We start from the raw sequence: 13,020 nt of genomic DNA, 5'->3' as shown, positions 1-13,020 counted from the left end.
AAAATCAGCATGATCGGGTCACTTATAGGGAATTTATGCTGTTTTTTCACTTTTTTTAGCATATATGCAGCACCGATAACACAATAAGTGGAAAACCATTTTACCTTTTGGCTTGAAACTTATAGAACTGATGAATATTCATAATACGCAGGTCAAGTTCGAAAATCAGCGTGATTGGGTAATTTTTAGTGAATTTAGGCTATTTTTTCTCTTTTTTCAGCATATATGCAGCACCGATAACACCATAAATGGAAAACCATTTTACCTTTTGGCTTGAAACTTACAAAACTGATGAATATTCGAAATACGCAGGTCAAGTTTGAAAATCAGCATGATCGGGCCATTTTTAGGGATGTTATGCTGTTTTTTCACTTCTTTCAACATATATGTAACGCTAATAACACAATATAAGAAAAACAAATAGGCCAATTGTCATTATACTCACAGGAGTAGTCAAACTAACCAAAACGCAGGTTGAGTTCCAAAATCAGCATAATCGTGCCATTCTTTTAGAAGTTATGCTGTTTTTTCACATTTCCTCAGATTCAATTGTTAGGCATATTAACAGTCTCATTATTGAACTAATAAGATACGTAAAAGTGTTTGTTTGACATTTCCTGCATCTCAATAACATTGTTAGTTGATTATGTAAAAATGATGGTAAACTTGTTATTGTGTATTATGTTATAAAGCGTCAAAAATGGAAATAAACAAATATCATTGCAGTTTGTCAGATTCAATCATTTACTATATTCATTATCTCAGAATGGAGGAAATTGGACATTTAACACTGTTCTATTGATATTTTTCCCATCTCATCAATTTTCTTAGTTGATCATATACAAATGGTAGAAAACTGTTTATTTTGTTTTATGTTAAAAAAGTGTTCTAAAAATGGAAGTAAACCCATTGCAGAACAGTGCTGTCTTGTTTCAGCATATATGCAGCACCGATAACACGATAAGTGGAAAACCATTTTACCTTTTCCCTTGAAACTTACAAAACTGATGAATATTCATAATACGCAGGTCAAGTTCGAAAATCAGCATGATCGGGTCATTTTTAGGGAAGTTATGCTGTTTTTCACTTTTTTCACCATATATGCAACACTGATAACATGATAAGTGAAAAATCATTTTACCTTTTGGCTTGAAACTTGCAGAAGTAATGAATATTCATATTACGCAGGCCAAGTTTGAAAATCAGCATTATCGGGTCATTTTTAGGGTAGTTATGCTGTTTTTTCACTTTTTTCAGCATATACGCAGCACCGATAACACGATAAGTGGAAAATCATTTTACCTTTTGGTTTCAAACTTACAGAACCGATGAATATTCATAATACGCAGGTCAAGTTTGAAAATCAGTATGATTGGGTCATTTTTAGGGAAGTTATGCTGTTTTTCACTTTTTTCAGCATATATGCAACACTGATAACATGATAAGTGGAAAACCATTTTACCTTTTGGTTTGAAACTTGCAGAACTAATGAATATTCATAATACGCAGGTCAAGTTTGAAAATCAGCATCATCGGGTCATTTTTAGGGAAGTAATGCTGTTTTTTCACTTTTTTCAGCATGTACGCAACACCTTTGTGCTATATGATGGTACTGTATGGATGACAGTCTATAAAATTGTCCCTTGGGTGATCACTAATTAAATTAAGGTCTATAAAGTCACTTGCCTACTCATTAATTTTCAATTGGCTATTAAATGAGATTACATAAAACACTCCTTGAGATTTCCCTGTAAAGTCCCATAGGTTTAGCTCTCTTAACTGTGTCACAAAATTAGGATTTGGTGATAATTGTGCAGATAAATGGTGTTTAACATTGCAAATAAATTTACAACAAAAAGAATGTGTTATGCCAACATGCTATAGATGAATAACAGTGCTTTATTTTTCTCAAACTTGGTGGGGTTATTAATATCAAGTTAATACAGCTAGATTAAAAGTTTGAATAGCAGCTTTATTGGAATTTTTTACGTTTTATTTAAATTTTTTTTTAAATTATTTTTCAAACACAAGCATCTTCAAGATGTGATTTTATACTCCCATCCACCAGAAGTGCTGTGCATTTTCTGTATTTTTGTATATAATTGTTATTTCTTCAGATTTAATTCTTAGGCATGTTAACAGTCTCATTATGGAACTAATAAGATATGTAAAAGTGTTGTTTTGACATTTTCTGCTTCTTAACAATATTGTTTGTTGATTATATAAAAATGACGGTAAACCTGTTATAATATTGTGCATTGTGTAATAAAGTATCATAAATGGAAAGGAACTCATCATTGCAGTTTGTCAGATTTAATCATTCACTATGTTCAGCATCTGCAAATGGAGCAAATTGGACATTGAAAATTGTTCTATTGCTATTTTTCCTATGTCAGCAATTTTCCTAGTTGAACATTTAAAAATGACAGTTTATTGATCATTTTGTTTTAAAAAAGGTGTTGAAAATGGAAAGAAAATCATTTCAGTACAGTTATCTCTTGTTTACATTTTGGCATTTTGAAAGTGTGACTCAGAACTTCCATGGCCTTGAAGACCTTCCCAAATCACATTTTCTGAATATTCATGATACTTTTATTTTTTTAAAAAAAAATTTGATGGTCATTATGCTGTTAAGTATTATGTTTTATTGCATGAAAGTTGAAGAAAACCCTATTTTGGACACTGCTGCCAGGATAGCAATTAAGGGAAAACCATGTCACTTACGATACTGAAACTTAGTGAAAAGTTTCATAAGACAGAAGTGCGCAGCTTGTGTTTGAAAACCAGTGTGATTGTTTTCTGTTTTGGAGGCAATGCAGGTTTATAGAGTGCTATACTGGCATTTTCAAGTTGTGACTTATCACTCCCATCTGCCAGGAGCCCTGTACTCTTACTTTGTAACATTTTCTGTATTTTGTTAAGTTACAAGAATGATTCTTAGGATTGACATACAGCCAAAAAAAAAAGAAATTAATAATATATAGTGATTATATATATATATATATATATATATATATTAATGAGTTTAAGCATTTTTTTTTTGTGTGTAATTTTCACTGTACCTCATTCTGGCATTTCCAAAGTTTAACTCTTATCAGCCTGACACCTTAGGGACTATTTCCAGACCCTATCACGCTAACTGTGGATCGATCTATCTCCATGGGAATTCTCGCTAAATTGCAATCAATGTTAGTGGCTTAGTTGTCTGTCACGCCTACTGAAACTGGCATGCCAGAATCCTAAGACTCTCAAACTGAAAGCAATTTAGTGAGAAACCCCTTGGAGTTGCATTGATCCTGTTAGATTGATCTAGGTATGGGAACTTAGTCTAATGCTTGATACACATTTTACTTTCATCCTAATCCAATGTTATGCAGAATAAGAATTTGATGTTGGCTATGCAGTTACAGTAAGCATAATACATTAGTTCATCAAAATTGACAGTATCCTATTTCCTGCATTTTTATTTTCTGGTTTTTGTCTGTACATTTGACAGCTTTGCTGCCTTGTTCATATTGATGGCATAAACATGTACTTCTGTATCTGTCGGTTGTCCTGTTACACATATTGTCATGATATTTCATTGTCTACATCTTCATGTCACTTCCATGACAGTTACGAAATTTAGCCCCACTTCAGTGAATTCAAATTATTGGAGGTGACTTGGGATCGAATGGTTTATCAAGTTACTTTTTGTATCAGATAACCTGATCTTCAACTTCTTTAACATTTGTAGACTGATTTTTTTCTTAGAGTTCATAACATGATACAAAAATCCATTTGACATGTAATGTTATAATTTATTTTGCTAAAAAAAAACAAAAAACAAAGTAAATGAAGCCACACAACAATCCTCTTAGTGATGAAAGTTTCAACTTCACTAATGTCATGGCAAGCTGAAGAAAGTATTTGTAAATTGAAACAGCTCAATAAATGTTTTAAAAATAAAATACATAAATATATGAAATTAAGTAGACAGCAGGACTGGTTCATAATTACAGATGTAAAATTGTCTAATTTAGATTGTGGAAAGTTACCTTCTAGCTTAAAATAATTAGTATTGTGTGTACCTTGCCTTATTATAGGAGCTAAATTGTAACGTACCTTTTTACAGAAGATTATCAAGAATAAATAAGAATGGTGGAGAGTGCGTCAATTTGGTCACATTCTACCAGTTGAGGTAAAGCATTTGAAAGAACCAATGAATAGACTGCATGGTGGCGGCTATTGCCAGCAGAGGCACATATAAATACAATTATGCATGTAACCACTGAACTACCATAAATTAAATAGTAAGATAACATAACTTGTAAAAGGTGATATACCACATTATCTACTTATCTACAATCTTGCTTTGTCATATTAAGTAATTTTTGCATTACAGTTGACAACCCTCACACTTCGATTTCTCCATCAATTTCTGGCAATGTAATGGGTAGAACCTGAAGAAATTGGCACTGTGCAGAAGATAATATGCCAGAAATGTGCACATCACACTGGACAACTATTCAGATTGATTATTCAACACTAACAACATATATATATATGAAAGACAGTTTTATTGGTTTACATCATCAGTGCCTCACACAAGACAACAAGCAAATAACAAAAGAAAAATAAAATATTCCATTTTTCTGCCAAACTAAGTCACTTAGTATAAAATGTATCCCCTTAATCACTATAATTTTCGTGACATTTAATAGTGTGGATTCATAGTTTTTATAGAGCTTATTTTTTGTTTTAGATAGAAAATGTGTTAAATACACAAATCTAAGAGTGAATATGAAAAACAACATCGTGCATGTGTGGACATGGCCTTGTGATTTTGTCTCAAATAAATTAATACTTGTAATGTGTAACATGCATTCTAGACACATAATAGCAGATTATTTGTGTCAACAGTTATACATAAATTGCTCCAACTAATTTTTCTTATCTGCATATTTTTAACCAATTTACAATTAATTTGGTTAAAAGAATTGTCATTTGGCTTAAACATTATGCTAGAGCAGTCCTTACCTGTTTGTAGATCTAGTTCCATACAGCTGGTGGGAAATCATACATAATTTTAGTGACACAGCTTGGTCAGATACAGTTTAAAAAGATGAAATACTGATGTGGCAAATTGGCCCATAAATAACTCCAGTATGTTAGAACGTGAGTATGTGAGCATGCAGTAAAGTGATGTGTATATGAATGTGTGAATAAAAATGATACATTATTACAGTAAAAGTTTGCAGCAAGGCAAAGAACCATGTCATAGCTTTACCACATGAATATGCATAAATTATATTACCCCTTGAGCTATACTTAAAAACTAACTACAATGATTTTGTTCCTTTTGACATTCGAAGAATATCAGTATTAATTCTGAAAAATAACTGACATTCATGAAAGAAAAAAAAAGACTGGTGTACTTACTTGTTTTGTAGTATTAAGGCAGTGTTCAGATGTTTGGATGATACAATTTGTTTAGTTTTCATCTTGTAAAAAAAGTGATACTTAGCAGGATTAAATACTGAACACGCCAATAACTTAAATAAAAGTTTTAAAATCATGTCAGTTATTCGCATTTAGTATTCACTTTCTTTTCTTCCATTGCATTATCATACTAAGAATAATGACATTAAATTGACTGACACTCAAATCCCCCACCCCCCAAGTCATGTTTGAATTCGGTAAAAAAAATATCCAGTAATAAAATATGTATTAATGATACTGTAAATTAATAAAACATTCCCCTTACACATTAACTGCTGATTACTTAAACTGCTACATATATGGCATACAGTAACTATAACTGAATCTGAACAAGTGCTAATAAACAGTACCATCGATAAATTAACCACTATTATATATTTTGCCTTCATTTTTCTCTCAATATTCAATTTATGAAGTTCTTCACAATCTGCAACTGTCATTTTTTCCTAAATATGTTATAATAACCATCATCCTAGGTTTAACTTTGCCAATGTCTCATCCTGATAAGACAATTATCATATAAATCTATATCGATGTTGCTACGTCTTCTTTTACAAAAATGTACTTGCTTGATGTACCACTAAAGTGCACTATGTCTCTTGTTATACTCCTGAAATAGAAATAAAATACTAAGAATTTCCATGAACATATAGAGATATGCAAAAAACGTAACTTTATCCTGTACATGAATAAATCTACTGGTATATATGAAAATGTGAAAGTAGCAAAGATAAAAATTAAAATCTTCAAACACATGAACTTATAATAGCCCATTTAAAAATGAAGCAAACATTTTATGTACCCACTGGAAGCAGTCTGTAAAATGATGTTCATTTAACTTAAACTAAGGCACACCATCAAAATGCACGAAAAACAACAATGCAGCCTAATTTGGTTGAAGAAGTCATTACATTCTTAAATATGAGACTACAGGAACTTCTATTACATGACCAAGGGAGAAAAATGGCAAGGGTTGAATGCAAATGCAAGGGATATGAAGTATTGCAATGGTAAAACAAACTAAATACTAAAAAAAGTTATATAATCATACCACAAACACTCACACCTGATAAAATGCAGATATCCTGTTAAAGGAATGGATGAAAGAAAAAAGTTTGTTAAAAATCTATTAACCCCCCCTCCAGAATGGATAGCTCTGACTATAACTCACTGTTAACCTAATACTGAAAAAGGATACTTGTCATGTTTGTGCAAAAAAATAAACTTGAAAAAAATTATTTGGTAGGTATTTATTTCTGAAGGTCTCTTTTTCTTGGTCTGTTACTACATATTTTGACATGGCTCTTACAAAGATGTAAACCCTCAAACAACAGACTATTATACTGGTGAAAACAGCGTCTGTCTTGTACAAGAATCATCATGCTAGTTGTTTTACAATCCATGCAAAAAGTGCACACAACAATCCTCCTAAATGTGCATACCAGTAGAACATGCAGTATTGCCTTACTGTCACATAAAAAGAACGTACCAAACTCATGAACATAAACACAAAAAAAGAAACATGATATCAAACATCCAACACTGGGCACAGTGAGGACACCATATCGTTCGAGAAAACGGGGGCTTCATGCAAACACCACGGGACACGCCATGCATTCTCACGCTGGGTACAGTGCCAGGACTGGAAAAGCACCTCACCTGCCCTTTCATACCGAGGGACTAATTTGGGGCAAGCTGAATCTCAAGAGAGCCAGGGGCTCTATAGACAGTAGCATCTGAAGCAACAGAGAAGCAGTGGGAAATTATGAACGAGTTCAACCTATTCTAGGTCTGAGGAGATAGGTGCTGTTTGAAGTGTATGCACTATCAATACCCATAAATTTACTGTAGTCATGGGTGAAATCAAACAATAGGCCACAGATCTTGAAATGAAAGTGTTATCATTTGTTAAGAAGAATCCTCCAATGCTGATTCTTATGCCTTCATAGGTATAATAATTCATTTAATAATATACAAGTCTTCCAAACTACTCTGTTTACACTTTTTTAAAAAATAAGACAATGACAAAATGTCAGCAACCGTAGCAGTGCTCGTTTAACTGAAAAAGCATCATATGGGACGACTGAAAGAAATGAAATACTTACATACAGGTTCCACATAGTTTCCCGGAAAAGTACCAAACTGCCCAGTGCGTACACACGTACCGACAAACCAACCATCATCACATTTCTCCATCACATAAACAATGTCTTTTTCCTTCAACTCTAGTTCATCTTCATTCTGAGGATGGTATGGATACACTGCCTGATACCTGAAAATTGGCAATGTTCTTAAAGACCAGAACAATATGGCTGACAAAATACTGAGACAATGAATAATAACAATGATAATTTGGGACACTGAAAAAATCTGAGCAAAGAGTCCTCATTTTAGTATGATCTTCAGGCTGGCTGTTTCCTTGCCCCCCACAGTGATTATAAGAGTAAAATAAAAAGAAAAATAAGGAAATTATTATTTGATTCTTTATTTCAAAGGGGGAATTAAAGGAATATATAACCATGCAGATTTGCCAATAAAATGAGAAAATAAACAATTTCCAGTCCTGTAGCCCATTAAGCAGTGACAAAGAGATCCAAAAGTGTAGCTATAGCCATTAATAATTTTAGATTTATCAGGTATGGCAACCATCAATCCCCAAATAATACTATTTTTCTTATAATTTATATTGTTATCCTGAACCACCAGTAAGTTAAAAAGCAAATTAAGTTAGGATATATGCCTGTAATTTCCATTTGTATATTGATATTGGACAAAGAAGGAATGTAAAGAATGTTTTAACCAGGCTTGTCCACTATCTAAAATAATAATAACTGATGTCAATGAGCTGTTTTTACTTTTAGTGACTTACGGTAAGAATTCATCCTCTCCTTCACATTTGAATACTGGAATCTGTTGAGGTATTACAGTCTGCTGAAGGTTGACACTTGTTTGATGCTCACTGATTGGTGCTGGTTGCACAATTATATGCTTCTTTTTCTTATCTTTATCCTTCACAGAGGTGGACATAGTTATTGAACTGAATGTGGTAGGACTTGGTGCCCTAATTTCCTGTGTATACCCAACATCTGGTGCCCCTCTGTGGACATCTGTAGCTCTCACAAGGGAGGGGCTCCCCCCTGTCCACGTCTGTGTAGAAAAACTTTGAGGCTGGCTGCCACTGTGACCTGAAGGGGGAGCCACTCTATTCTGTGCTGGTCGCCCTCCTGCATCAGTGTAATCCCTAGGACTTGAGCTACGATATGTAGGTGACCAGGTCTGTGTGGAGTAGGCGCTTCCTGGATGCTGGTCATGGGGTGGACTGCTCTGCTTGGTTACTATTGATCTAGCATGTATGGTCCTGGGCGACGACTGTGGACTGTACTGTGTCCTGGTTTGTGATGAAGGACTGGCACTGCGTTGTGTGGGCGACCAGGACACTGGCTGCTGGGGGCGGGCGGGGGCACCGGGGGTGGGGCTCAAAGGACCATTATAATTGACTGGCGACATCGGATGACTGGAAGACACTGGAAGAAAACAGTTGGTAAATATCAGTGCAGTTTTCAAAGTATCTGAACAGAAAATATAAAACTGCTATAGCACAATGTTGAATCTAAGTAATTTACCATCACATAAGTTGCTGAATTTAGAGACTTATAATTATGCAGTTGTTTCAAACTCTAACACAAAACTTAAATTAAAATAAAATGTAACCTAGAATTTAAATAGGTAAAATCCAGGGATCACGCACCAACAGAATGTAGATTAAAATCATTGATACCTGAAATTGGAGAGAATGCTCTTTTCGTTGGCTCCCTCACTACCTCCAGGTAGCTAACAGGGACAATGCCATGTCGGCTGCCTATCTTAGCTTCATACCAGTTCTCATCTACACGACGGATTAGCACCACAACCTCACCCTAGAAATAAACAAAGTGAAAATTTAAAAACTGCTTTTGAAAAAAATGCTGTAGTAACAGTACTAACCATTTAATGTTAATACTGTTGTAAAATTATTACAAAGAAGTAAATTAGTAAATTTCTCTGACTCAAAACATCTTCCAAATGGGTACTTAAAAATTATCAAACGGACATCAACTAATAGTTAATGGTATAAGCCCCTTACCTTCTTCACAGACATCTCCACTTTGGTTTGGGCAGTAAAATTGAACTTGGCCACAGCTTGTCCCTCTGAAACTAGGTCCTGGAGATGGGCAGCCTCTACAGAGGTGATCACCTGGGAAAACAAAACCCTTACATCAGAATTCACACTTATAGGAAATAATGCGATGCAAAAATACTCTGGAATAATACATTACTCTATATTAGTAGTACTAGAATGAGTTTCCTATTTCAGCTGAGCATTCTGTGAAGGTTTAATAAAAGTAAAGATGTGATCGCTTGGAATAATAATACCCTTACAATTTAATTCAGAGGAAATGAGATGTAAAAATATTCTAAAACATTCCATTTCTCCATACAAGTAGCAGTGGTAGTAGTAGAATGGGTTTCCTATTTCAGCTGAGCATTCACGATCTTTCTGCGAAGGTTTAATAAAACTGATTTACCTCAACATAATTAACAGGGAAGAGGCCAGTTTTTCCATGATGTTCTCCTTCAAACCAATTCTTGTCCACCTTCTTGATCAGCAAAATGATGTCTCCTTTTCTAAAGGAGAGTTCCCTGTAAGCATAAATAGTTATGGCTATTCATGATCACATACTAAGTTGCTGCATCTTATAAAGCACTCATTTAGTTTTGACAGAAAAATATTATGAAAATTATAGGAAATATGATAAATATTTTACATGAAATGAAAATAGGGTATAGGCCTATTAGGCCTTTTGCTGCTAGATGATTTCTCTTGTTTATCGAAGAGTTTTCTCTCCAGTAAACAAAAGAATGCTGGAGAGCAAACTCTTCAGTAAACAAAAGAAGTCAACATCTAGCTATAGTCATCCAGCTGGAAATGGCCTATATTTGTAGATATAAATGTCAGCACAAATCACACTAACCTTGGACTTTGAGCATTGAAATTATACAAGGCTCTAGCCTTCCCATGAATTTCTGGCTTCTTTTTCATGTTCTTTCCTTGGTATTTGTCAAAACGATCAGTAGGGATGGGAGATTTCTGTGCAGGCCTATCAAGAAAATATGACTATTTTTATAATACATAGACGATAAAATGCAAAATTATTATGAATCTTTTCAATCATGAAAGCCAGGCACTGAAAATCTTATATTTGTTTCATTTTATAAGGTTCAGAAATATATATATATCCCAGTATGAATATAAAACTTATTAGGCTTGGTCTTTCTATCAGAGATATTAACACAAAATGACCTTGTTCTTACTGGCTATTTCTTCACATTGATCACTGGTTCCTTTTCTTAAATAAAGTGGAATTACAAAACTACAATGCTTTTTTCAGATACAGGAAGTCCCAAACCTGCATTTAAAGTAAAGACATCTAGAGACATCCTGATAATTGTATCCTTACGTAAAATAATCTGAATGCCTTCGAGCTTGAGCGTCTAGCTGTTCTTGTATGGCTTTCTTCTTTTTTTCTTCCTCAGTTATTTGTTGCTACAAAACAATTATAATGACAAGTTTAATCGTGTCAAAAACTACCCTCTCAAATTATGACAAGTTTTCAGCTTGTTTCTGCTAAAACAATATAATGCAACACATCAGTAACATATTCTGTCATTTTTCCCTACTTTTTAGCTTAAATGAGAGAGAGAGAGAAAGAGAGAGAGAGAGAGAGAAAGAGAGAGAGAGAGAGAGAGAGATTACATACTACACGAATTCTCCGTCTTTCGTCAGCCTCATCCCTTCTCCGTCTATCCCAGGAGCCGTGCGGACTGCGCTGTGCAGGTGCTGGGGGTGAAGACTCAGGTGACGGCCTTTTATTGTGGGGAGACTCTGCATCTAGAAGGCAGTGGTACATCATCACATATGTATTATCATACACCAACATACAAGTTTCTTCAGCATTGTTAAGTCGTTTTAATAACAACGAAGTTCTTAACACGGTTTTTTAAACATTTACCATGTTTAATAACATTAATCCTTCAAACATACTGGGCTATGATTTAACTGACAAAATATCTAGGAAACTGACCTATTTCTCCAGCACCTTTAATGTGACTGACTGACATTCATTACCTTGTTTATATTCATTATACTATGTATAATAACTTTAATACTTCAAGCACATTGGTATATGATTTACATGACAAAATATCTAGGAAACTGAACAATTTCACCAGCACCTTATATATGACAGAAGGAGGAGCAATGCATGATCAGAAAAATATATCCAAGCAACTATTCCTGGATACCAGGTCAAGTAGAGATGGTTTGTTGTGACACACCAGACATAAATAAATTCAAGTTCCCCAGTTAGTAAATAATTATAAGCAAAAGGAAAGTTAGGGACAGATAAAATAAAAGTTCTTTAATTGTAATGATTGTCCCTTTTCTTTTGGAAAAGTTTAGAATTTTAATGTCACATTATGTAACACATATATTGGACAGAAAGACACTATTATGAACATAGCTAAATTCAAATACATGCATATAATGCAAGTTCTAAGCATAAACCCCATTCTTCTTCATAAGAAATAAATATATTATGACAACATTACATACCCTTCAAAATATGACATTTTGATGAATTTCTTAAAACAGTCTACAAACAGCTTTGGCCTACAGCTGAATTACCATATCAAAAGTATTTATAATATAAATATCATTGCCAGGCCAAAGTTTTCATAAAAGGGTACACAAACTTTTTTGATTTACAAAAAAAAAAAACCTTTTCCTATATTTTCAAAAAGATGGGTGAATGAAATTTGTGTAATTATGATAACTTTCTTGTCATATTCTAACTTGTACTATGGTGACAATAATGCAAATTAAAATCTATAGCTCTGAAAAGTAAATTAACCCAGCCACCCTTTGAAATAATCAAATCTTACCAGAAAACCAAGATAAGGATCAGCTATAAGTTAAAGATGTCATTCTCATATGCTACGCAGGTATATATTCATATAATATGTTCAAAGCACAGAAAAACCTAATAAAACTATACAATTAATAATATTAAGACTACCTTGACAAGAATAACTGTAGAAACTTAACCACAACCACCAATTCAATAAATAGATAAATGTGTATGTATATATGTATATAAACTGGCATCTCAAGACCCACTTAAATATAATAATATTACAGATAATAATTAACCTTTTTCTCCTTTCCATGGGGACACATCTTGCTTTATATCATGTATGTATTTGTTGAGCATTGTAAATGTATTTGGATTGCTTTGTTCATGTTGGGTAATGTTTGCATGAAGTGCATCACTAACACCTAATGAGTCATCTGGCATTTTGTTTTGACTATTGCCCCTTCCCCCTTTATTTCTACCAATGAGGTCTTGATAGGGAGGTGGTTTCTGGGCAGAGTTGTGGCACACTGAGGAATCAGGGACCAGTCGGCACTGAGTTCTGTGAGCCCTCACTGATGCGACTATT

At 33.8% G+C, this 13,020-nt stretch overlaps 1 protein-coding gene across 7 annotated transcripts in view; it reads right to left on the bottom strand.

The window, feature by feature from the left end:
* Positions 1 to 3,775: 3,775 nt before the first annotated feature.
* LOC106177644 (sorbin and SH3 domain-containing protein 1-like) overlaps positions 3,776 to 13,020 on the bottom strand; it is a 36,739-nt gene continuing 27,494 nt past the window's right edge. For 6 of the 7 annotated variants that reach the window (XM_087004606.1, XM_087004605.1, XM_087004609.1 and 3 more), the window contains 10 exons: positions 11,280 to 11,410; positions 10,980 to 11,065; positions 10,494 to 10,619; positions 10,047 to 10,161; positions 9,605 to 9,715; positions 9,260 to 9,398; positions 8,351 to 9,005; positions 7,587 to 7,753; positions 7,141 to 7,217; positions 3,776 to 6,091 (listed from right to left, as the gene is read on the bottom strand). In XM_087004606.1, coding sequence (XP_086860732.1) covers positions 7,162 to 7,217; positions 7,587 to 7,753; positions 8,351 to 9,005; positions 9,260 to 9,398; positions 9,605 to 9,715; positions 10,047 to 10,161; positions 10,494 to 10,619; positions 10,980 to 11,065; positions 11,280 to 11,410 — 1,586 coding nt within the window. In that variant the 3' untranslated portion in view covers positions 3,776 to 6,091; positions 7,141 to 7,161. The remainder of the gene's footprint in view (positions 6,092 to 7,140; positions 7,218 to 7,586; positions 7,754 to 8,350; positions 9,006 to 9,259; positions 9,399 to 9,604; positions 9,716 to 10,046; positions 10,162 to 10,493; positions 10,620 to 10,979; positions 11,066 to 11,279; positions 11,411 to 13,020) is intronic. The other variant, XM_087004604.1, reaches the window with a different exon arrangement.

The sequence above is a fragment of the Lingula anatina genome, chromosome 2 (assembly GCF_051362555.1).
Source record: "Lingula anatina isolate TDL-2025a chromosome 2, LinAna3.0, whole genome shotgun sequence".
In the NCBI taxonomy this organism is placed as follows: Eukaryota; Metazoa; Brachiopoda; class Lingulata; order Lingulida; family Lingulidae; genus Lingula; species Lingula anatina.
This window is presented reverse-complemented; position numbering and strand designations above follow the sequence as displayed.